This window comes from Pteropus vampyrus, unplaced genomic scaffold (assembly GCF_000151845.1).
Source record: "Pteropus vampyrus isolate Shadow unplaced genomic scaffold, Pvam_2.0 Scaffold24, whole genome shotgun sequence".
Classification (NCBI taxonomy): Eukaryota; Metazoa; Chordata; class Mammalia; order Chiroptera; family Pteropodidae; genus Pteropus; species Pteropus vampyrus.
In genome coordinates, this window is record NW_011888805.1 from 10193979 (window position 1) to 10220025 (window position 26047).

The 26047-nt window shown below is 36.2% G+C and overlaps 1 protein-coding gene and 1 pseudogene across 1 annotated transcript in view; one reads left to right on the forward strand and one right to left on the reverse strand.

The window, feature by feature from the left end:
* Positions 1-26047, forward strand: part of MAP3K5 (mitogen-activated protein kinase kinase kinase 5) — a 168962-nt gene that overhangs the window by 96093 nt on the left and 46822 nt on the right. Inside the window, exons 10-14 of the mRNA XM_011356168.2 lie at positions 1704-1857; positions 7672-7779; positions 13405-13454; positions 15807-15902; positions 19488-19569. Of these exons, the coding sequence (XP_011354470.1) occupies positions 1704-1857; positions 7672-7779; positions 13405-13454; positions 15807-15902; positions 19488-19569 (490 nt within the window). The remainder of the gene's footprint in view (positions 1-1703; positions 1858-7671; positions 7780-13404; positions 13455-15806; positions 15903-19487; positions 19570-26047) is intronic.
* Positions 1049-1167, reverse strand: LOC111737210 (annotated as a pseudogene).

The window sequence follows — 26047 nt, forward strand, 5'->3', positions numbered from 1 at the left end:
AAACACATGCCCTTTGTTTCCTTTATGATCTAATCTCAGTTTTGGAATTTCCATTCTTTCTACTTGGGGTTTACTGACACATTTGAGTGTTTTCTATATATGTATGTTTTTCTAATTTCAAATTGTTCTTGGCACACACCCAAGTCTCATTATGTATGTGTAATTGGAGGGGAAAAAATTCCATCTGCTTTTAAGACTATTTTCTAAAACAATGCTAAGTTTACTATGCCTCGCATGTTATGACCGAAGGTTAATAATGATACCAAAAAAGGCTTAGAGCAGCTCAGAGCCCCAGCCAGTGATTCGTTTTCCTCAGACAGACCATTTGAAAAGATGATCACAATGGTAGAGCCTCATGGCTTCCTAAAGGATGTTCTCCTTTTCAGCAAATCCTCCCCAACATCACTCCCATTGTGATTTTCCTACAATGCCTATCTGACCCTTCCCCTCCTCGGAAATCTTTGAATCACTATAGCTTAATGGCACTTCATAGCCTAAAGAATAAAGTTTATCTCCTTGGCTTGACAAACAGAGTTTACCCTTAGTCATTCCATTTTCAACTCTGGTCACACCCCTGGGTTTACACCGCTATCAGACCGAACGTGCCATATTTTGGCTTCATGCATTTATGTCTCCACACACACCGAGAAGGCCTCGTCCAGCGCCCTTCCCCACTTGGGGAACACTCATAAATCAGACCCCAACCTAAAACCCTTCCCCACATCCAGCTAGAAGTTCATGGATGTTGATGCATACACATGTTATTATTTCATCTCGTGAAATTTTCTCCTTTTGTGTTTCTTTGTTCTTTAGTCATATCTTTATTGATATTGGCAGTATGACTTCTGTTAGTCATATCTCTGTTTAGTTACAGTTCCATTGGCATTTATTACGTAGTGCTATAATACCTTTTACATTTCTGACTCCTTATCACTGTGTACACCTTGAGAACAGGGCTGTACTGTCAGTAATGTGTCCACAGTAGGCATTCAGTAAATAACATGAAATAGATGGACTAATGAATGCATCCCTTATTTTTTAATTTTTACGCCTACAGCACCTGGTTTTCCTAGGTGGTCTCCTATCCAAGTACTAACCAGGCCTGACCCTGCTTAGCTTCCAAGATCAGACGAGATTGGGCTTGTTCAGGGTGGCATGGCCGTAGACTCATGTTTATAGTTTTAGAATATGCTTGCATGCCCCTTATCTCATATGATTATCTTACTCTTCGTTTTTTTTCCTTCTTTCTTCAAGGCACTAGATGTCTTGTCAGATTTAAGTATATTGTATAATATGTAAGCTGAGTTACTTAGGTAAAATAATAGTTTCTAATGAAGGGTCTGTTTAGAAAAGCTTTCTCAAGGAAACATATTTCAAATGCATTAACCACTTCCTTGAATAGCATATAGGCATTATTTTAAAAGTCTTGTTTTAAGTAGATGTATCACCCAGTCCAAGGCACTTGCGCCTCAATTTCCTCATCCTTAAAATGGGCATGAAACAGCCTACTTTATTGAATTTTTGTGAGATTTGAATGAAATAACATGTGAAGATACATGGCATGTAAGAAATAATGTTTGGTGAATCTGAATGCAGAATTATTAATACCATGTTTAAATTACATTACAGAATAAGACTGGGATATATGGGAGCAGGTGGTTTTAAATTTGCCTGTTATGTGTTTTATATCTCCTAATTTTTAGGTACCTCAAGTCTATTGTAGAGACAATTTTGATATATAAGCATTTTGTGAAACAGACTACAGAACAACCTGTGGCCAAACAGGAACTTGTGGACTTCTGGATGGATTTTCTGGTCGAGGCCACAAAGACAGATGTTACTGTAGTTAGGTTTCCAGTGAGTACTCTTTAAAGTATAGTTCTATTTTGTTTCATTTATTTAAGGAATGTTTTGCACTGTGATTGTCAACAATACTAGTGTGTCGATTTTCATGCCCTAAAACAATGGTCATATGGTTAATACATTTATTTTCTGCATATTGGTTTGCTTTAGCTTGCTTTTTAAAACAATTTATCAAAACCAGAGAAATTATATGTTTTTATGTTTTGCCATCGAACTTGATGGTTTTTATGTTTTGCCATCGAACTTGGTGGTTTCTTTTCATAAGTCGTAAAGTACGCTTTCTCAAGAAAATACTGTCTCTTAGTTAGCTCAGTAAGTCAAGACATCTCTTCAGACCAGACAGATGGGTGCCTTTAATTTACACTACAGTTTTGTTGACATTGTCATCAATATCATCGCCATTAATTTGGTGATAGGTGTCCGGCTCACCTGTGTTGTTTTTCCATCTCCACCACTCATTACCCACGTGAGTCAGAGTTAGATGTCATATCTATAATCACTTTTTGCAGTGCTTTAGATCATTGGAAATGACTCGTAGGTTCTGGTCTGCAACTCATTTTAGCTGGTTTCTATGAAACTTTATATATATATACATACATATATATTTAAATGTATAATAGACACACATGTACACACACTTTAAAAAATATATTGCTCATCTTCTCAGCTGGTGCCATCTTGATCCTGATAGTTCTCAGAATGCTATCTCAAGCGATATAACATTAGCGACCAAAACAAGAATTATTGGCCACTCACTGTGTGCAGAGATCTTATCCCACATAAAAGTGATGCTATAAATCTCTCTGAGCTCTTAGCCTCAATCTTCTATCCTCAGGGGTGGTAACTACTCTCAGTTCTTTTTACAAAATCTTGTTTTCTAAATCTTGTTGATAGGATCATCTGATTTAGTTCAATCGATTATTGGTATTAATAGGCTTTCTTTACTCTTGATTCCAGATGAAGCTTTAAACACAGCAGGATCTTTGGTTGAAAAGCCTTTCAAACTAAAACCCTTCACTTTATTTTATAGCCTAGATAATGTGCAGCCAGGAAAATACTTATCTTATAGTGAGCTGGCAGCTTGCCTTAAGCTGATGTGCTGATGTTAGTAAATGTGGTGGTGAAAGTAGCACAGAACTGAAGTATTTAATTGACTGTTGACTTGATCAACTAGGAAATTAGCAGTGAAAGGAAACCACTCATCTTAGCTATTCTGAGCTAATTTAAATTAGTTTAATGTGAATTAGTCTGACATAATATGAATGTAAAAAAATGAAACCAGATAATATGAAGAGAGAGGTAAGGAGAATATAGGTATATACTCCAGATTAGAGAGGTTTTCTTAACCAAGAAAGGAATCTATAAGCCCTAAAGGCAAATATTGACCAATTTGACTTCATTAAAAATTCAGATTTTTGTTCTGTAAAAAGCACCATAAACATATCAAATGCTAGACAAGAAGAGAATATTTAATACTAATGTTGCAAAATAATCAATTTGTGTAATATGCAAAAAAAAAAAAAAAGAACCCAGTTTCTACAAATTGATAAGCAAAAGCAAAAGAAAAATGTGGAAATCATGTGAAGAGGTAATTAATCTCACTGGGTAATCAAAACAATGTAAATTAAGACGAGACACCATTGTACCTATGCCATTTTGCACATGTGCAGATATATTTATAGGATAAATTCCCAGAAGTAGAATTGATCACATTGCCATGTTGCCCCCCTCCACAGGGACTGTATCACTTGATGTTCCCTCTGTCAACATAGGAGGCTGACTGCTTTCCTAAAATTTCTCCAAAAAACTGTATTAGACTTGTACTTTTGCAAACTTATAGGTGAAAAAATATGAAAAAATTATATATCATGGTAGCTTTAATTAGTGTATCTCTTATTATGTGTGAGGTTGTGCATATGATTAAGTTCATATGTTTAAAAGACCACTCAGTGATTTTTTTAAAAAAGAATTTGTCTCTTTAAAAATAAAGAGAGTTGGACATTCAGTCTTGGCCATGATGGAGTCAATGGTATTGGCATGCTATAAATAACTATAAAATCTAGACAAAATATATAAAACAACTGTTTGCAAGCATGAAACAGCTGTTATCACAGGGCCACAATACTTGGAGGGGAGGTACTTGAGTCGAGTCCCACTTTTACCCACTAGTTTTTCCAAGGTCATTTTTCTGGCTGCAGCCCGAGGAGATGACGCCCCAATAGGGCATTCTCACTGGGCAGAGCAGGCAGGGATCAGTGTTTGGGGCTTCTAAGGCAGCTGGAATATGAGGGGCATGGTGTTGAAGAAGGAGGAACTTTGAAGAGTGAAACCCCGGATTCTGCCTGGGTATTTCCCTTGACTCCTAGGACAACTCCCAGATAATGTGAAAAGGGGTAAGCATGTTGTAAATAAACACAACTATCAGTTCCAGTATTTGACTAAAGTTGGGTTTCGGATGAGACCTGTGTGGCTTAAATAAACCTTACCGAGTTCCCTTGCTTTTAGGAGATCAAGACCAGAAGTGGCAAAGAACAGCTTTTGGAAGGCTGAGAACTAAGCAGATATTCCAGAGCATAAACAATGGGGGGATAAGATGTTGGAAATAGAGGACAGCTAGAGTGATGAGACCTTGGTGAACACCCAGGCACTTAGTTGAGACATAGAAAGCTCATGCCCTAGGAGTAAGGATAAAACCAAAACAGAACTGCCCTAACAAAGCCAGAATTAAACTAAGCTTTGATAGGATCAAGATGATGCATTGGTAATTTAACTGCTAGCTGGGGAAGGGTTGGGAATCCCTGGGAAGATATAATCCAGAGCCTCTGCAATGTGTCATTCACATGTAATCAAAGATTACTAGACATACTAAGAAAGAGGAAAAATTGGCTGATAATGAAGAGCTAAAACAGCCAATAGAAACAGACCCAGAAGTGATTCACATATTGGAGTTACCAGGTAAGGACTTCAAATAACTATAATCACTATGATAAAGAAGAAGAAAAGATAGAAAGATAGACAAAATGGATGAAAAAGTAGAGTATTTTAACTGAAAATACAGTTTATAAAAGAATCTAATGAAAAAATAAGGAGAATTTACATAAAAATCTAGATTTTTAGCTACCCTTGAAAATTTAAAGGGACTGGCTATTTGTGACTTTGTTCTCCAAAAGCAATAGTCTACTGAGCCAACTAGCTGATGCCTTTTAAGATGTTGATTATAGTCTCCTCTATCTTGCATTACTCATTTACTTTCCCACCAGGCCCACTCCCTGAAATCATGTTCCACTGCATAGAGAAAGACAAGCTTCTAGTAACTGTGACTAGATCAGTCACTGTAACTCATCATGTCCTTGGAGTAGCATCTTCTGTTACTTACACTTATGAAGGCTACAAGTGAGTCTTGACTGGGGTGATAACGTTATCCTTCTTTTGAAGTGGATCTGGCTAAAACCAGGATGACTTACATTAGAAAATATTTAATTTGATTGTCTCTATTTATCTTACTACTGTATCCTTTCTCATTCCTCCAAGAAATAACCGTAAACCTGGGCAAAAGAAAGCAAATGAAAGTTTCTTTGGGAAATGATTTGAGTGATTCTCTCATTTATTATTATTTAGGTTCAGTTTGATTTATTCTTTTTTCTCACTTCTCTTTGTATATTTTCTTTCTTTTCTACACTGAAAGGTTAGGAAACCATCAACTCATCACCTAATGTCAGTCAAGAGGAAGTGGAGTGTCGTTAACTCTAGTTAATGTCTACTCTTTATAGGTTATAGGCTTTGCTGTGTTCCTTTCGCTTCATATACATGAAGTTAGCAGTTGATTATAGTGTTAATATTAAAGACGAGAAACTAAAAGCAATAATGTGTGTATCGTCTCAACTGAGTTGAATCTTGCTGGTTTTGTCACATTGACTCCTTTTCCTTATCTTTTCTCAGCTTTTCTGTGACCTCCAAAATAAACGCTATTAATTCCTCATATTCTATCATTTCAAGGGTAGACCAAAGGGCTCAACAAATGTTAGACAACAATTGCAACCAGTTTTTATTCCCTATCTCAAGATAGGAACACGTTGTTCAGGTTGTATCTATTGGCAATATCTGAGACACAACAAACACATAATTTAGGAAGAAAAGAGAAAACCTGATGCTGTACTTTTCTAATGTTAAACAGTGTGCCTTGTAATTAGGGAACAAAGTATATTCTCATTTGTCAGTGCAGTGACTTGGATGCTGTTTTTGGAAACCCGCCTTTTATTTCCTATTATTCATTTGAATTTCACAAGCTCTGGGTTACATAGATTTGAGAGCACTTTTTCTGCAAAGGTTAGATTGAAAATTTATTTTCATTATTAACCAGTACCACTTAACTCTCTATTGATTGGAATTTAGACCTTGATTCACCTCTGATTCAGGAATGTTCCTAAATCAGAATATTTGAATTCTTACTTTGAGCTCTTACTTTGTGTTTGTTTCTGATATATTCTATCTTATTTTCATAGCTAGAGCCTGACCAAAAGTTTTTATACTCAAGAGTAAAGAAGATTTTGTTTTTCTAATCCCCTTTCTCTAGTTCTCTGTACTTTAACTTAAATAAATTTATTGTTATGAGAAGTTTATCATAAAATAAACACATTGGATTTCACTGTGTGGCTGAGTCAGTTTCTAACACAGATTCTCGTTCAGGCTGAACTTTAGGTTATAATGCATTATGAATCTGTAATTACTTGATGGAGCCTTCTGAAGGGATTGTCCTCCACTTTTATTTGGTAAACTTACTTGAGAGAAGATTAGATCTAAAAGACAATTACCTTGAGTTTTAAACAGTGGAGTAGAAACTCTTTCAGTTTCTCTGCTAGATAAACATTCTTAGTTAAGTCTACATAGGAGATTTGAGCTAGGCAGATGCCTTTAAACATCTGTACAAAATAGATAGTAGTTACAGCACCTTTGAAATCAGAGTGTGTGTGGTATTTTAATGTTATAATTTTGCTTCTAAAATTATATTTTATTCACTTGATGTAATTTATATAACTTCCTAAAATGAGATATTAGCAATAATATAATACATCATGTAGTCCTTTGATGGATATTCTCAACTAACTTATCATATACTCCTCATACATCTCCAAAACAGAAGCAAGTTTTATTTATCTCTTTTTCTCTCACAAGGCTAAATACATTATTATTGAAAATACTAGTTCTATCTTGAAGGCAAGATAACAACATTTTTATTATTTCATACAGCTATGTCAATTTCTTTGGTTTATATATAAAACTTTTTCGGTACTAACCAAAATCATTTCTCATTCCAATTACATGGGTATGAAAACCACGCTACTACATCTTTATGATAAAGTGTGGCAGCAGAAAACCTAAAGTATATGATATTCTATATATGGAATCTTTTCCTTTGTACAGAATTATTTGTTTTACCACTTTTCTGCCTTTCTTTGACACATTTATATTTATAGAAATAGAGTGTGTATTGTATGATAAAATAAAAGCTTTTTAAAAAGTACTGTCAATAGATTCCTTGGGAATAGCCAAACCAATATATGGACTTCAAAAATTGATTTCCAGTTTCATTAGCAAAAGTGATATATTGTTGGAACTTATGATAATGGTATAATACAATGCTATGCTCAAAGGACTCATAGAAATGGAAGTAGTCAGAATTTTAAACGGTTTTACTCCAGCATTGGACTCAGAGCCCCATTTGATAGTCAGTGTTGTGTCATTATATCAGCTCTAAATGGTTTAAATCTTGAGTCACTAACATTGGTTTCTTTGTTTTATGTTTTCAAGGTCTTAATATTAGAGCCAACCAAAATCTATCAGCCTTCATATTTATCTATCAACAATGAAGTTGAGGAAAAGACAATATCTATTTGGCATGTGCTTCCTGATGACACGGTAAATTGTGCAATTATTAAGACAAGAGCATTAATAGTGAAGAACTTTATACCCTTCCAGCATTTATATATTCCAGTAAATATCTACATTAGTTAAGAAGAAATAGCTTGACTGTGTATTTATCTCGGCATAAATACATTCGGTAATATAAAATTTGTTAAATTTTGGTTATAGATGTCATTCATTTAATTAAATATAACAACTATTTGGATTTTTATTATAGATGACATAACCATTCAAAGTGCACTGAAAATTGGAATAGTTCTTTGTTTTGTAAATTCATGCTATAAATTAAATTATGATCTAAAGAATCATATATTTTAAAATATATGATTAAAAAAATGCAGGTCTTAATTCTAGGAAGCCTGTCAGAATAACACTATTTATAGTCCTGTACTGGTTTCATTGTAGTTACCATTACATCTCAGCAGTTTGGGTACCTAAGTCAGGGGTCCCCAACCTCCAGGCTATGGACTGATACCAGTTTATGGCCTGTTAGGAACTGGGCTGCACAACAGGAGGTGAGTGGCAGGCAAGTGAGCGAAGCTTCATCTATATTTGCAGCTGCTCCCCAGTGCTAGCATCACTGCCTCGGCTCCACCTCAGATCATCAGGCATTAGATTCTCATAGGGGCACTGGTCCCTGGTGCCAAAAAGGTTGGGGACTGCTGACCAAAGTAGCTACTAAATCTCAGATTAGCCACCGACTCCCTGTGGTGAGCACAAAATGATGTGGGCTATGCTACCATTGGTTTTCAAAAAGTTCTTAAACACTCCCATTTCTACTCATAATAGTGGTTTGGATAACCATTTTCATTTCTATATTTTATCACTTTTAATGTATGTACAAATCATCCTACTATTTTTAAAAATTATAAAGTTTTCAAGACCTGATTCTAGTCCATAGGATAAACCACAGAAATATGAGAAGTCTTGTGTCAGGGTAGGTTTGTGGGGTTTCTTTATAATTGTTTTCCAAATACCTATAATTTTTCTTAAATATCCATACACTCAACAAATATTTATTGAGCACTTTGTGGCAGGCACAACCAGGCATTATTAAGCTAAGAAAAAGAGAGATGTACGAAATAAGCAAAATTCCTTCTCTCATGATGCTTATTACCTTTTGTGCAGGGAAACATACAATGGTGAAAAGGGGAAAATTAAGCAGAAAAGGGAATCAGGAAGTCTACTTGGGGGTATAGGGTCGCAGTTTTTTAAAATATGGGCTTTGAGTCAACAGATCTGGGTTCAAATCCTATCACCGCCCTTGGGCAACATGAATTCTCCAAGCTGAAGAATGGGATAATAATAATATCAACTTCAAGGGGTTGTTTGAACATTAAATAAAATAATGTAGGTTGAGTGTATTACACCGGATCCTGGCATAAATAAATGCCCAATATGTTTAACAACAGTAACAATAACAATAATAAAATCACAGCAGTACACACGGACTAAACCCTAAAATTGGAGCCCCAGAATTTAACCCTTTTTAGCTTACTAGATGATATGGCAACAGTCATTTGGGAGGTCGTTCATGCTATATTAGGGAACTGTGATATTGTGATTTATAGTAAGAAATATATATTTGATCTTAGTCCCCATTTCTGGCACAGAGCTCCTAAAACATTTGGAATTTCCTCAGAGCTGAAGACCAAAAGTTGTCTTTGCTATGTTAACAAGGTGACTTTTGGACACACCTGGGACGGGGGCCTGGTTGTTGGGGAACCAACCCTGTAATTCGAGGATTGGAACTTTCAGTTCCACCCTCTGACTTCGGAGAGGGAAGAGGGGCTGGAGGTTGAATCACTCATGAATGGCCAGTGATCTGATTGATCATGCCTGTGTAATGAAGCCTCTGTAAAAACCCATAAGGATGGGGTTCAGAGAGCTTCCAGGTTGGTGAACACGTGGAGATGCTGGCAGAGTGGTGCTCGTGGAGAGGGCGTGGAAGCTCCAAGCCCCTCTCACATACCTTGCCCTATACATCTCTTTGATCTGGATGTTCTTGATATATCCTTTCATAATAATCTGATAATCTAGTAAATAAAATGTTTTCCTGAGTTCTGTAGTCTGTGCTAGCAAATTAATCAAATCCAAGGAAGAGATCATTGGAACATCTGATCTACAGCTGGCATGATGGCATGAGTTCAAGTAGAATTGTCCAGAGACAAAATTAGTAACTAATAAAACTATCTATTTACATGTTGTTAACTTCGTTTTAAAGTACATAGTGTTTTATTTACATTATTTTAAAGTACATGCATACATGTTCTCAAGCAGAAATGGAATAGTCACTCAGTTAAAACTACAAAAATTAAAAGGTTAGGAGAGATGAATATAATTATGTGGGAAAGGAGAGTTTTCGAAGGCTTAATTGGAAAGAGCAAGGTTATCCAAGGACACTTGGAAACAAAATGGGGCTAAAGGAATTAGCAATTAGCAAGTCCTGGAAAATGAGTGAAGAGCCAGAAGTATTTGGAAGACAGAAAAAGAACAGAAAGTAAGCCATAGATTTTTGGTAAATGAGTACTATTTCTAGCTTGTAGTCATTACTTTTTTTCTGGAGGTTCTTAATTCAATAAAATTAGCCTTGTATTGATTCTCTGTTTTCCGACAACTGTAGAGACAATTTTTATATTATGCTAAGAAATAAATATATTAGGCTATAAATGAGTACATTAAGAAGGATTACAGATTTTCTGTGAGTTGTCCTTTATTACCATTTTTTGATCAAGAAGAATTTCTACATTTGCATTGTCCTCATGCCCTATTACCTTTAGTGCTAAAAATTCTCCCTGTTCAAAATTTAAGCCATCTTAAATCAATTAGTTTCCGTTTTGAATTTGTCAATTTCTCTGCAAACCCTAGTTCTATCCATAATTTATTCATTACCACTGCCATTTTCTTTATTTTTAAAAACAGAAGTGATAAATTGGAATGAGGACAAGTAATGAAAATAAGATCACTTTGTCATTATTATGTTAGTTTAAAGCAACTGTAAGAATTGTAAATTATAGGTAAGCAACAGCTTTAACACATCTTATTTAAACAGGAAATGGATTGTTTTTGTCATAGAAAATTTAAAAAAATTTTTCTAAAAGTAGAATAACAGAGTGTTGCTTTTCATCTACCATATTTATTTCTTTACTCATTCCCTCGCTGGGTATTTTCATTCTAAATGTGTAATGAAGAGTTATATGAGCTAGTATATACCTTATATTGCAACTTTCAAAACTTAAGATTATTAAACCAATTCCCAGGAGTTCAGGGACTCTTAGAGGGTTACTCTATATTCAGGCAAAATTAATTGAAATTCTAATCTTTTAACAGTTCTCCCTTTGTTCAGCAAATGGTTACTGTGTAAATTTAGTGCTTGAAGAAAATCTGCATATGCACATGAAAGAAAAACTTAGATTGAGGATCAGAGGTTATTTGCAAGATATTTTAAATATTTGTTATTTAGAATTCCCTTCTTTTAGGTTTGAAGTTTAAGCACTTTTGGCCTATCTGGTAGCTTCTCAGGCAAAGGTAGCAGGCAGCAGGGACCCAGTGGAATGCTAAGTGCTAATGGCCATTCAGAGAAGACCCAGGAAATTTATGAAGGGAATATGTTTATCTCGAACTCTAGATTTTAATGATATGATGCTCTCAACCATCAAGGACGCTTTTAGCTACAAAACTCCCAACTAAAAGTGGCTTAAATAATAATGAATGTTATCTCATGTTACAAGAACTTCTGAGGTGGGGTTTTTCTGGCGGTGATTTCACTGGCTTAACAGTGTCAGAATTCTAAGTTGGCTTCTCTATATGCATTTGGTTTTTCACTCATGATCTAAGTAGCAGCTCCAAGCATCACTTCACACAGACAGCACCCAGAGGAGGAGGGTGAGGTCATTTCTTTTATTAAAAAGTTGCATCACTCTTGTGCCATTGTGACCATGCCTAAACCAATACCATGGCTGATTTAGACTAATCAATTTCACTGTCCCTAAGCATTGCCACCTGAACCTGAACAAAATTTATTTTTGTTAGCAAAGAAGGAAGGGAATGGCTGTTGCCTAGGGAACCAACAGTGTCTACCACAGTGTAACTCTTGCCACCTTAGCTCAATATTAACTACTAGTTCCTCCTATTCTTGCTTTAGCTGGGGTATGGAATCTGAGGCTAACCAGTTCCTAGAAAATGGTACGTGTGCTGATTAAATTAGTTGAATGTTGGTTTGAGGGTTATTAGGGTTAATTATCACTCCAACTTTGCTTCTGGCTGTCCCTTTCCCTCTGGTTCCCAGACAGGCACCAGGAGCCTTTACCTCAACCTGTTGGCTTTGTAGCTCACCAGTGCCTCAGTGTGGCGAGTCCACTAGCAAGGGAGTTGGGGAGAGAAGCCTTATTCCACATCACTTCATCTCAGGCCCTAGGCTTTATACTACTAAAGTGGAATGTTCCCTGGCAGTACTTGCAACTTTTCAGGAACCTAACATTTTGGAAAGGTTTTACTCCTGTCCTACAAAACCAGCCCTACAAAACCAGCCCAATCAATCTGGGAAATCTCTCCTTGGCTGCTTCCAGAACAGGGCTGATGGAAGATAGACTGTACCAGTGCTGTCTTGTTGGTATTTGCCAGTTGCTGTGTTTGGTTGCATGTTCACACGTCGCCCTACTGTCTCTGCACTCAACTCCCACCTCCCGAACCTGGGATGGCTTTAGAAAGAAGGCTGTGAGGATAAGACTGCACTGTGTGCGAGTAGTGTGCAGGTCAGCAGCTGCAGCTCCTGGGTTGCACATATTTAGAAGTTCACCTGAGGCCAACAGGATTTAGAAGCAATTTTCAAATTACCAGCTGAAGCTGCGGGCTGCTATTTTAATTTAACTCCCTCTGCACTCTGGTTAAGAGAACCACATTCTTGAACACCTTTCTGTGGTCTCTGCCTTCCTTGGGCTTCATGCACAGCAACATTTGCTCTAGTAATTCAGGTCACATCCCGTGACCTGGCTAATGTGCACTGAAACTAGTTTTTTAGTAAATCTACTTCAGTCATGATAGGGTCTATTTTTAAGTTGCATGGTCCTAGCAAAAAACTAGGTGCTGTGAATATAAATTGTGGGTTTTTGAGTTTCTTTAGCTAAAAGGAAGGCTTGGGGCCACCTCAGAACCACAGCTATTATGTACTGTTTTCTAAAGAAATAGAACCACCCATTTAGTTAAACAAATTTAAATATAATTCAGAAATAATTTAAAACCTTGCAGATATTCAAATTGCTTTTCAGAAAAGAAGATTGCTTGACTATAATAATTGAATTACCTTGATCACTGGGTTTTTTTGCTTTAACAACAGTTATTACGTTAATCTGCTAAAAATTAAATTTTAAGAGATAATGATACTAATTCTGCTAGGCTCTCTTGGAGCTGTTTTATTGAAGTTCAGAAATTACTATGTAATGATCATCCTTGTGGCTTGAGAATGAATCGCAGTTTCCATCCAGATAATTTGCTCATGAAGAATGTTATACACTAGGAAAAATTACTGTGTATATTTATTAAAAAATGTAAAACAAAATTATTGTTATGTTATTATTTGGATGACCGAACATTTTTTGTGGTTCTCTCCCTATGTTCCAGAAAGGTATACATGAGTGGAATTTTAGTGCTGCTTCTGTCAGGGGAGTGAGGTAAGTTTCCTTGATACATTTCATTTTCTTAGAAGACATTTTTCTAGATTATGAATGTCTTAGATAGGACGTTTAGTCATGATTTAAAAACATAAAAAACTTCAAGAATCCTGTTGATGAAAATGTTCAACTTCTTTAGTCTCACTATTTCCGTTATAAAAAGATCTGCAACAAACTTTCACTGAACTGACTCTGTACTTGTCCCACTTAAATATGGTGAGTAAGGGGTAGACATGAACTGTGGAACAGAATCAAAGTATAGATAATAGATGATTGAGCTATCGGTTTATGTTACAGGTCTTTTGGTATTCTAGAAACTATTCTCTCCTTAGATAGCTCCAAAATACACTTCTACCAGATTGTGTCCTGTAGTTAATGTTAATGTGATGAGATTATAGAGAATTAATTTTTTAAAAACTTTCCTGAGGTCACCGTTAATTAAGTGTTCTGAGAGTAGAATGACTCACTTCGGTTCAGTTCTGACATTGCCATCATAATACCATGGGCTCAGGAAATGCCATTTCCTGGGGTTTAGAAATGAGGCTTTTTCAGAATCGAGACACCAATTAAATATTTAAATGTTCTATAGAAACTCATGCTAGACCAACTCTTGCAAATTTTAAACCAAATTAGTTGTGTTTATTCTTTATCCCCACATAATAGAAATGAGGGGGGAAAAGATTTCTGAAGGTCAGTTATACAATACCCTATTACTTTTGGCATAATAATAATTGGCTTTGTTGGCGTATGAACTGGTAAAGCTGTTTGAGTCACCGATAATTAGAGTTTGCCAGGTAAAACCACCTGTTACCTTATGAATGATCTGAATAGAAACAAGCAAGATTATGGACTGACTCATATCTTTCTGATACATACCTTCTCAAATAAAGTTTTTTTCTCTTAATATTTAATTTCTAAAACAGATCATTAGTAAAGTGCTTGTTATTTATAGCTGCATTTTAAAGCAGTCCATTTAGGACAGTGTGGTAAATATAAATTTCACTTTATTATATCTGTTTTCCATTGATTTAATTTTCTTTCATTAGGTATGCCATCACTACATAACCTTTGTTGTGATTTATAACATACGTAGAAGGCTTACATGAAGCCACTGCTGGTTTGTATGTTGGGAAATTTGAGTTCCAGTGTGTGACTTCAAAGAGAGCTAACCTTTCTTGGCTTTCTCGTCTATAAAGAGGTGACAAACTGTAGAGGGAAATTCGACTAAATCAGCAGTTGGTCTTGCATCATCTCAGAACTTTCCTACTTCAGTCAATGGACATTTATTGAGCACTAGCTGTGTTAAATGTTGAGTCCTGTTCTGCTAAGGATACAAAAATGACTAGGACATGAACTCTGCTCTCAAAGAGCTCTAAGTCCAGCAAGAGAATAGACATTTAACAACTAATAGTAATACAGTGTGAGATGAGCAATGATAGAACTGTGTTCAAAGAACAGGTTCAAAAGGAAGTCTTTCTATTTCAGGTGGAAGTAGGGAAGGAAGTAAAACCTAAGCTGGGTCTTAAATGATGAGTAGAATTTCTTTAAAAAGTCATAAATAATGTGCATTCAAATTGAAGAAAGAGCAGATGTAAAGGCTTAAAATAGGGATTGGCAACCTACCGGTCAGATATGGCTCACTGCCAGTTTTTGTAAATAAAGTTTTATTGGAACTCAGCCATATTCATTTGTATATTGTCTAAGACTGCTCCAACAGCAAAATTGAGTAAGTTGTCCTGCAAAGCATGACATACTCTCTGGCCCATTATAGAATATATTTGCCAACCTTTGGCATAAAACAGCATGTCCTGATTGGTAATCTCAAAATTGTTTTAATTGCTATAAAGGAAACCACTTGCTGAGTTCAAACCAAGTAATGTTTCATATTGCTTCACTCCTCTAAAATCTCTACAATTAACAAGGTGCTTTTACTGCCTCCACACATTACTTTCCTAGCTTTGGAAACGTTTTGTGGTTCTACAGATCTCATAGAACCAGAATCACCAAGGTCAGCCAGCCAGTTGATACTTAGGCTTTTGCTCATAGCACACAGTTTAGTGCTGTAGAAGGCAGGACACCTTTCCCATGTTGTTGGAGGGACCTGTAGCTTTTGTGTGCTTACACCACCCAGAGCAGCTCTATGTACAGATAGAGGTAGAAAGACAATTCTCAGAATATTAAATGATTTTAGTGTATTGTGGTACAGAGAATATTACTTTTTGAAGTACTATTTTTTAACTTTTTGTCATAAACAACATAGATTTCATAATTGAGACAACATAAAAAGTATTTTTCATTACACTGCATGAAAGTATTGGGATTATTCTGAAAAATTCTTTTTGTTTCTTTCAGTATTTCTAAATTTGAAGAACGGTGCTGTTTTCTTTATGTGCTTCACAATTCCGATGATTTCCAAATCTATTTCTGCACAGAACTTCACTGTAAAAAGTACGTATTATTCATTGTTTGTGTGAAAAAGACTGTTCTTACCTGATTATTATTTATAATTAATGAGTGGATGTGTAGCTCCTGCAAAGAATTCATGGTTATGTGGTTATGTAAATTTCATCTGGGCTAGTATTTTATAATTATGTGGTATGTTTAATAGAAAATTTTGAGGGCTCCCTTTAATAAATCAGCTTTTTCTTAGTCAATTTATTTTTCCACAGACAAAACATTAATCAAGACTTACCAGTTAATTTCCAAATAATATTTCTCACTTTTAAAGTGCTCACTTATTATAATATATAATTATCAAAATTTTCTTGAATTCTTTGGAATAATCTCACCATTATCTACAACAGTGGCTCTTAAACTCTCTCACATTAGAATCATTTGGTAAGCTCTAAGAAGTACCTGGTCCCTACCCCAGAACAATTGGATTTTCTGGTGGAGGTGCAGCCTGAGTTAAGAGCCTGTTACCTGATATCCACTAATAAACTATAACCCAAAAATCTATGAGTACATTGGGTTTGTTAACTTGGGCTAAAAATTAAGTACTTCATGTCCCCTTAGAACATAATGGTTGACTGCAGAGACTTAGAAAAGTAATTGACAATTTAGAAACCTAAGTGAGGGTTAAAATTAAGCTTGGACATAAAATTTTGCTGCGGGTTGTTCTTATTCAAATAATCACTATTTGACCCTACTGTAAATGACAGGTATGCTAGCTGCAATATCCAGTCAGTAATTTTTATCTTGGTATGAAGAAAATATATGTTTGTTTGATCCATAATTATTGGCTAAAGCTTTATTTTTATTATTGTAAAATATGGAGTAAAAAAGATTTGGAAATAATGAATTTTTAGCATATGTATGATCTGATTTTCTTCTTAAATTCTCAAGACTTGATTTGTTTCTATGACAATTATAGCCAAGATTCATGCAGTGCTTATTACCACAGACCTAATATCTATTTTAATCTTCAAAAAAACCTATTAGGTAGGTAATATTAATATCTTTGTTTAAAAGAGTTAAAAAGTCTTGGAGAGTTTAACCTAAAATCGTATATAGCAATAAGCGTAAAATCTAGGCTTTGAACCAGGCACATATGACTCCAGAATACAAACTTCTAAAAATTACACAGTGCTCCCAGTACACTATAAGTGTTATATTCTGCTTAGAGATGTTCATGTTGAAAGAATCTGAATGAATAGCTGATGAAAGTTTTTACTGTAGATCTTAATGTTTGTCTTTAAAGCCAGAATTTTTCTTTAGGTATCTATCTCTCTTCTTCCTCTTGGTTGAATTTGCTTTTGTCTCTAATTCATCATGCTATTTAATCTTTCTCAGAGCATAGTGTTATTCTGATCAGGTTTGGGAATTTTTTTATTTTTTTGTCATTGACCTCCAAGAAATCTATATAGAGAAAGAAAGAGTAAGGAAATAGTCACCACATGCAAACTCCATAGATAGGCACCAGACTCCAAAATGGACTTTGTCTATTTTGTTCATTGTCATATTTCCAAAGGCCATATCAGTTTTTGATTCTAGTAGATACATTATGAGTAGTTGTTGGATGGATGGATGGATGGATGGATGGATGGATGGATGGATGGATGGATAAATAAAAAGAGGTACTGTGAAAAAAAAACTCAGTTTTTTCCTTCTATGTAGGGAAAAACACAATTCTTTTTTACTATGTTTCTTTCCTGTGTGCCTCCTTTATTCCTCATACAAAACGCTTCATTTCTGACATTTCTTTCACCAAATGAGTGGAGTTTTTTTTCCCCACAACAAGCAATTCTCTGTGAAACCAGCTGGATATCCTACAATTGAACTCAATTCTAATACTATGTATCTGGAGATAGTGTCAGATTCTGTAGGTTAAGAGCTCAGTCCCATGAAAGACTATTTTTTCCCCCTCTGTAGATGCCAGTCTCAAGCCCAGATTATCCCCTGTGCTTTTGACCAACCAGCTATAGATTGGAGGTTCCAGTGGCCCACTACTTGTGTTTGATTAATTTGCTAAAGCAGGGCACAGAATTCAGGGGAATACTTATGTTTACCAGTTATTTAAAAGATATGATAAAGGATACAGATGAACAGCTAGATGAAGAGATACATAGGGCAAGGTCCAGAATGGTCCCAAAATGGAGGAGCGTCTGTCCCCATGGAGTTGGTGTGAATGTGTTTGCCAGCCTGGATGCTTCCTAAACCCAGTACTGTTGGGGTTTAATGGAGGCTTCATCACATAGGCATGATCAGTTATTATTTTTAGCCCTTTTCCCCCTCTGTGGAGGATAAGTGGGAATGAGGTTGAAAAATCCATGCTTTTCATCAAGCAGTCCACCCAGCATCAACTCATTAGAACAAAAGATGCTTCTTGTTCTCTTATCACTTAGGAACTTACAAGGGTTTTAGGAGCCCTGTATCAGAGATGGAGTCAGAGACCAAATATTAGAACAAGAGATCCTTCTAGTATTCTTATCACTTAGAAAATTCAAGGGTTTTAGGAGCTCTGTGCCAGGAACAGGGGACAGAGGCCAATATGTATTTTCTATTATCTCATAGGTACAGGGATACAAGAAAGGTTCTGCGTTGTGGTAATAAACTTTTCTTGTTGCACTGTAATCTGCTCTTCCCTTGGGCTGGCAATGCACAGCATCACCTGCCTGTGAGGGTATCAGCCCCTGTTTATAGTCCCTCCTTACTTTATGACTGGAAACTATTATCCCCTCTGAATGGATAGACGTAGCTAGTGTTACAGGGGACAGATTTGTTTCTTGCCATATTATTTTTCTTGGCTCTGAAATGGTCTCCAGGAAAAACACTTTACAAGAAGAGTTGCTGAAAGAAATGTTTGTCACCAAAAGAGAGGTGGCTTGTCACAAACATATAAGCTAGCTATTCTTGGTTCACATCAGTGTTTCACAGACTATATTTATGGGACCCCGTATATATGATACTGAGGTGCTCAGGCAGATTTAGTTCCCAAAATCAAATGTAGTGGCTAGCACTATATCAGATAGCCACCTCAGAATTTAGAGACACTATTCTAGAATATAGATATTTCTATTATGTCCCATTTTAAGTAATAATATCAACAGCAGCAAAACAATAATAGTTAATATTTAATGAATACACTGTGCTAAAGCACTTTACAAGTGTTACCTCAAGTCATCTTTACAACAGCCTGTGAGACAGATGAGTATATTCTCCATTTTATTATTAAGGGGTGAGCCTCAGAGGCGTGGAGGAGCTTGCCTCAGATCACACAAATACTAACAATTTTGGTCTGATATCCAAGTCCACATTCTTAATGTTGCTGTGACCTTGTCTAGCTTCACTATTCTAATTTTATACTGTATTATGTTGTTATTACTTGAAGTGAGGCAATAGGTCAGAAATGTCTGGAAAATCCTACCAACCAATGTTTTCATTTTGAAAAATCATGTTTTTCGCACTGATACTGATAGTTTATTGCCTGATTCTTTTGGCTCCCAGATTTGAGCTCTGAAGTCACTTTGTACCATACTTGTTTATATTTAAGGTTTTGTGTATTGAGTAACCACATACCAACTTGCATCGTAGGTTTTTCGAAATGGTGAACACCATTACAGAGGAGAAGGGGAGAGGCCAAGAGGAAGGAGACTGTGAAACTGACTCCCTGGAGGTAACGAGTTAGATCTTCATGTTCATTTTACAAAGTTTCTCTCTGGCTGATTTTAAAAAAGAAATATTTAAAACTTTACTGAAAGAAGGAAGGGTGTGTGTGTCCATGTGTGTGTGTGTGGTATGTGAGTGGTGATGAGGGTTGGGGGCTCAGCCCGGGTCTGTAAACTTTGCCTTTATGTTACATTACAGACAATTCTACTGCGAGCACTGGGAACACTCACCAACCAAACCAAACCAAGAGGGGAATGCTCAGTTTTCTTCCAAGAAATATCCAGAGCATTTTAATAGATCTGTTGACCTCACAAGAAACAGCTTATGCAATAGTGCTCTCATTCATCAAAGTGTTCCCAACTCCCCTTCTCAAGGAAGTGCAGGGATACCGTTCTTTTAGTGTTAGAAAAACATTCTTACACTTCTGTCCTTTGCATATCATCAGAATAATTTAAAATCTATGGTGTAGCATGGCTTCTACAGTATTCCCAATGGATTGGATAGTCTGTACAGTGAAGTCAAGCATACGTGTTTTAAGTATTTTGGCTTAGTTTGCCATAATGCCACAACTAGAGATACTGCTGGCATTTGTTTTTTCCCATGGATGTCCTCTTAGCATTACCATTAATGAATGACTACACTTATTTCTGGGCTGTGAAGATGAGATCTATCTTGGCTTTCCCTCTCATTGAATATCCCTTTGTAACCAGAGCACTTTTATAATATGAGTTATTAAATAACCTTAACATATTTTGCATAATTTATAATTCCATTATATCTTTGGTTACATTCTTAGATATTTTCAGCATTCTTATTTAAAATTATTTTGTTAGTATTCTAAATATTTGATTAAAAGGAGTCTTTCAATTTCATTACCACAAACTGAACTCAAACTTCAGGCTATGAGTGACATACCAAAAATAATTCCTCTACTTCCCATTCCTTACAGTGTAGACAACAAGGATTACTTTAGTGATTAAGATTTCTATGCAGAATAATTATTTTCTGATCTTTACCTCAATTTGAGAGAGAATGAAAATTGTTTCAATACAAGTAGCATTTATTCCTGAAGCATTTAGGTACTTTGCCCCAAAACAAAATCAAAATGTTTGAAAGGTCAGATGCTCTGTAATGTTTTTAACTTCATTTAGGATGGTGTCAACATTTGGCACACATTAGGTATTAATGCAGTTCTATAACTACAAATTTGAAGCTAATCTTTAGACACTTTGGTCTTTCAAAAACTTCTTCCTGAAAGCCCATTTTAAGATTGCTTTTCTTTCTGATTTGAATAGTAAGGTTTCTTTGAAGCAATACAATTGTGAGAGGGATTCAGCCTCCTTTGGGTCACAGTGAGAAGCCCCTTCTAACTGGTCATTTCTGGCTCCAGTGAGATCCCCATGCCGGGGTCAGGAGCCTTGGATTCTGATTTAACTTTGCCAACAGCCAGTTTTGTAACTTTGGACAAAAGTTCATACTCCCTCTGGACTAAGGTGATTTCATTCCTTTAATGAGAGTTGAACAGGAAGATCTTCAATGTCCTTTCCCAGCTAAAGTTTTTTATAATTTTCAAGATTAGTACAGACTGTATGTGGTTTTTCACATATAGCTCAATACCATTTTCAGAGGACTTTTCTATTTTTCTTTTGACTTTAAGCCTTGTTTTCTTACTCAAGGCTACATTTTGACATGGAAGGGTTATAAACATATACCTTAAATAATTTAATGTGTTAATAAGTTTATGTTAAACTCATTGAACAGTTTATTACAGTTAATTATAAGGATTCTAACACTTATCAACTGTGGTCCCTATTTTTGTTCTCCCTGCCTTTCATATCTCCACTAAGAGCAAGGGCATCTGCCCAGTAACCCAAGCCAGACATCTTAAGAAACCTCTGCTCCCAGCCTCTCTCATCCTCACATCAGTCTTTCTTCCAGCCCCTTCACTTCGTTCTCATCCTCACACCAGTCTTTCCTCCAGCCCCTTCGTTTCATTCTTTCTGTCACTCCTCCATCTCAGGTCTTCATCATGTGATGTGATCTCTCTCCTGCTGTCAATACACAGTCATCAGATCTCTCATGTAGGTTTAATCCTGTGACTTCCCTAATTAAAACTCTTCAATGCTACTTTTCACACCATACAATGTTCTTCAGTCTGGCTGTAACTTACCCTTTCCTTTGTACCCTGCAGTCCAGCAGTGCCAAACTCCTTTCTGTTTTCCAGATGCCCAAGCTTTTCTTGCTCTTGGACTTGACGTGCAGATGCCTAACTCTACATGCTTTTTCTGCTCTGTCCCACTTGGTGACTACATCCTAATTTTTTGAGATCCAGCTTATGTCATTTTTTCCTTTGGATTACTTCTGAACACCCCTTCTCACTTTGCTCTACCCTCATAACATGTTTGCCCACTCCTGTGTCCTAGCTCTTCTTGTTGCATTATAATTCGATACCCAGCACCAGACGGTTAACATCCAAAGGCTAGACTGTGGCTCTATTTCTCTTTTAATCATATAGTCTCCATTAGTGCCAGGAGTCCAGGGAGTACCGTCCGAAGACTTCGAAGAGTTTGAAGCTGGAGAGTGACAAAACCAGAATTGTTTAAACAGTATCTCAAACTGGGAAGAGGGGGATATGGATTGGAGGGGACAGAGTAAATGCTGGGAAACTGGCTTGAAGGTTGTTTCATCAGTGTTAAGTCAATGAAGGAATGATATCATTATCAAGCCATTATCAAACCATTCTCTTTTTACCTCTTCTTTTCTTTCCTTGAAAAGAGAACCATACAGATTACTGAAATCCTTTTAGTGCTCAATACAAAATATGCTGTGTCTCCTACTTCACTCCTCTCCCCAAAACAAACATATATTCTCCACCCCTTATCAGTCCATCTTTCCTTCCCTCCTTCTCTCTCTCCCCGTCTCGTCTTCCCTCCTTTTTCCCCAACATCTTTATTTTTCTTACATGCATCTGCACCTCACTGTTTCATCAAAATGGGCATATGATTGACACAAACCTGAGGCAGTCATAGCAGCTGGCCCTGTGCACGTGTTTATACATAGTTTCCAGTGTGCATAAAAAGCTGACCTCTTAGATGGAGTGGGGCCAAAGGGAAGGTTTTCCTTTGACTCAAACATCTGTCACTTTCTTACCATTTCCTTTTCTGATGATTTGCCTTACAAATTGTAAATTATGGTTTAGAATTCATTTAAATCAATTTAGAATCATCACACTGGTTTTTCTTTAGCATCCTATTTCTATTTCTGTTCAGATCTGAAGCTGAATATCCACAGTTACCACACTGTCTGAGAAAATATATCACATACAGTATTGTATGATATGAGTATCAGTTTTGTTCCTCAGTCATTCATTCTGTTGGAAGGGAAAAAGACTTTTTCCTATACTAACTTGGTTTCAGTGATTGGGGGCCTGCGAATTAACTGACAACAGACAGATTGACAAGAAAAAAGACAAAGCTGGTTCATGTACATGGGAGCAGAGGAAGAAGTGGCTTTTAAACAGCTAGAATTAAGAATTTATCTTAATAAGAAGGGTCCTTAATAAGTAGGACTTCAAGGGACAGCACATGGTGAGAAACAAGTGGAAGGTATGGTTCTGTAAAGATTTTGTTTATGCAATTTCTCATCCAGGTAGGAGTGGTCCTGAACCTCCCAGAGAGGGGATATGGCAGCTGTATTTTCAAGAGGATTTGCTTAAGTCAACAAAAGAAATTTAGATAAGGTTTTATCTGCAGCTGCTATTTATTTTGATATTTTTATTCAGCTTAAAATAATCTTCATCCCACATTTGTGGGTCCAAGTGGATCTCATCAGTTCACTCAACAAATATTTATTGGGCACCACTATGTGGTAGGCACTAATTCTAGGTGCTGGAGATACAGCAGAGAACAACATAGAGGAAAATCCCTGCACTCATTGAGCTTACATTCCAATAAGTAAGATTTCTAGTATGTTTGATAATGATCACAGTTAAGGAGAAAAATAAAGCAGGGAAGGAATTCGGAAGTTACTGTGTAATGGGATGTGCAATTTTGGATGAGGAAGTCAGGGAAGACTTGTCGAGAAGGTGATTTTGAGCAAAGATCTGAGAGAGGAGAGATCAGTCAAAATAGATATTTATACCTGCAGCATTTTTAGCATACTATTAATGTTATTAATAGTTAATGTTTTTCACATTTATATATTAGGAAGGCAATACAGACTGAAAACTAACAAAGCTATTATTTGGGTCTTTGAGGTGATCACTCACCTAATATAATTAAATATAGAGAGAAGTACATAGGTTTCTGGAAGGTGGTTGTTTTACCATCAGTCCCTTCACAGTGCAAGGACTAAATGAATCACCACTTTGTCATTTGGCCTTGTCGGTATTGTCTTTCTCCTCCGACTTTCTTTCCAGCACCAGTTTAGATTGTTCTGGGCAGGCAACAATAGAGGGATGATTCTAGAAGTATTCTCATCATTGCTTCAAAATGCAATCGTTTCCCTTAGCAACAACCTGAATTCCTAGCCTATTGCCATAGAAATAGAATGCAAAATATATAAGCAGTGCAATCTTACTTTTTATTTTTTAAAACACTCCTTTCCCTGCTCCTCTTTTTCTCCATATTTACCATTTCACATATCTTGCCTTCCATTGGCCCAGCTCTGTTCTGCTTTTTCTGGCCATCACATGGATAATTCTATGTCCTTACAGGCTGGGCCAGTCTCCTCAAACCTGCCTTTTCAATTTATATCTCTGTCTTGTAAGAATCGAAAGAAGAGATACAAAGAAACCAAGCAGCAATTACTCATTGGAACAGTTTTCAATCATGTCTGTCTTACTAAAAGTCCTTTTGGTTTTTACTATGACTACTTCTAACAGAAGTCAACTTCTGTACCTAATAAATATCTTTTAAAAAAGAATAGCCTTTTGATGTGTTAGATTTCTGGGGGAAACTAAAACTCAAGCAGCTTCATCTAGGCTTGTATATTCTTCATTGTGCTATATAAATATCCCTATGGCAAAATTCCTTTCAACCAAAAGTAAACCGATAATGATTTTAAATGTCTTGTTTTGGCACTTGATTGAAAAAAAGATTATCAATTTTTCTATACCATGATTAACTAATTAAGCAAATAATTACTGAGCATCTGCTATAAGCCATATATTGTTCAGACTAGGGATAGAGCAATTAAAGATAAAATCTTAGTTCTCAAAGAGATCAGAGTCCAGACTGGAAAACAGACTGGACAAGAGCGATAAATGCATGGGAGAGTGAGTGCAGGTGGCCCTGGAAGTACATCAGATCAGAACGTAACCTGGACTTTGAGGGTCAGGTGGGTGATTCAGGAAAGTTTCCTGGAGTTTGATTTTGAAGGATGAGGCAGAATTACTCAGGTAGAAAGCACAATGTGTGTAAAGGCACAATGATCTTGGGAACCTTGCTGAGAGATTTTGGAGGAGATTGATGAGAGAGAGAAGCTTGGACACAGTAAGATCCTGAAGAGTATTTATGCTGTATTAAGGAATTTTGATTTGATCTAATAAAGCAGAGGCAGTGGTATGAACCTGGAAAGCGCACTCTGAAACTTTTGGTTTGGGAAGTTCACTGTCAACTTAATGGAGAATAAATTGGAGATCAGGGCAACAAGAGAGGGTGGAGAAGGGAGGCTAGTTAAAATAAATAAGTCACGGGATGTAGTGTACAGCACAGGGAATATAGTCAATAATATCATAATAACTTTGCATAGTGACACATGGTTACTAGACTCATCATGGTGATCACAATGTAAGGTATGTAAATGTTGAATCACTGTTATACATCTGAAAGTAATAAGATGTTTTATGCTAACTATACTTTAATTAAAAAGATTTTTTAAGAGTCTATATAAGTACCACAGAAGAAAAGTAAAAAGGGCTTGATCCTAGCAATAACAGCAAAGATAAACCTGACAGCATTTGGCAATCAGTTTGATATGGGAAGCAAGAGAAAGAATGGAGTCTCAGATAACCACCAGAGGTTGACCAGCTGTATACTTAAATAAGCAAATGGCCGTCTAGTGGATATTGACAGTATGCTGGAACACCTTTATAATACAGGTGTTTGGAAACAGCTAATATTCACCTTATAAGCTCTTATGCTATTATAGGATTTCCCTACAGCATTGGTAGTGAAAAGAACTCAAAATCTGGAATCTTATGAGCTGGGTTTAAACCACAGCTTTGACGTATTTTCACTGGAAAAGATCAAATGAAAAGATCATTTCACTGATCATTTGTAAATTGGAGCTAATCATAGACCTTCCCTACTATGACAGGCTTATTATGAATATCAAATGAGATGGGTTATTGAAAGTTAATTTTTTCTTTTAAATTATTATAGAGCATTATAATAACGTAAGGTGGTGGTAGTATCTGGTTCAGTGTATAGGTTTCTGTTCCTTTGAGGGTGCACACTGGCAAGGATGAACTACTTCGGTGATGG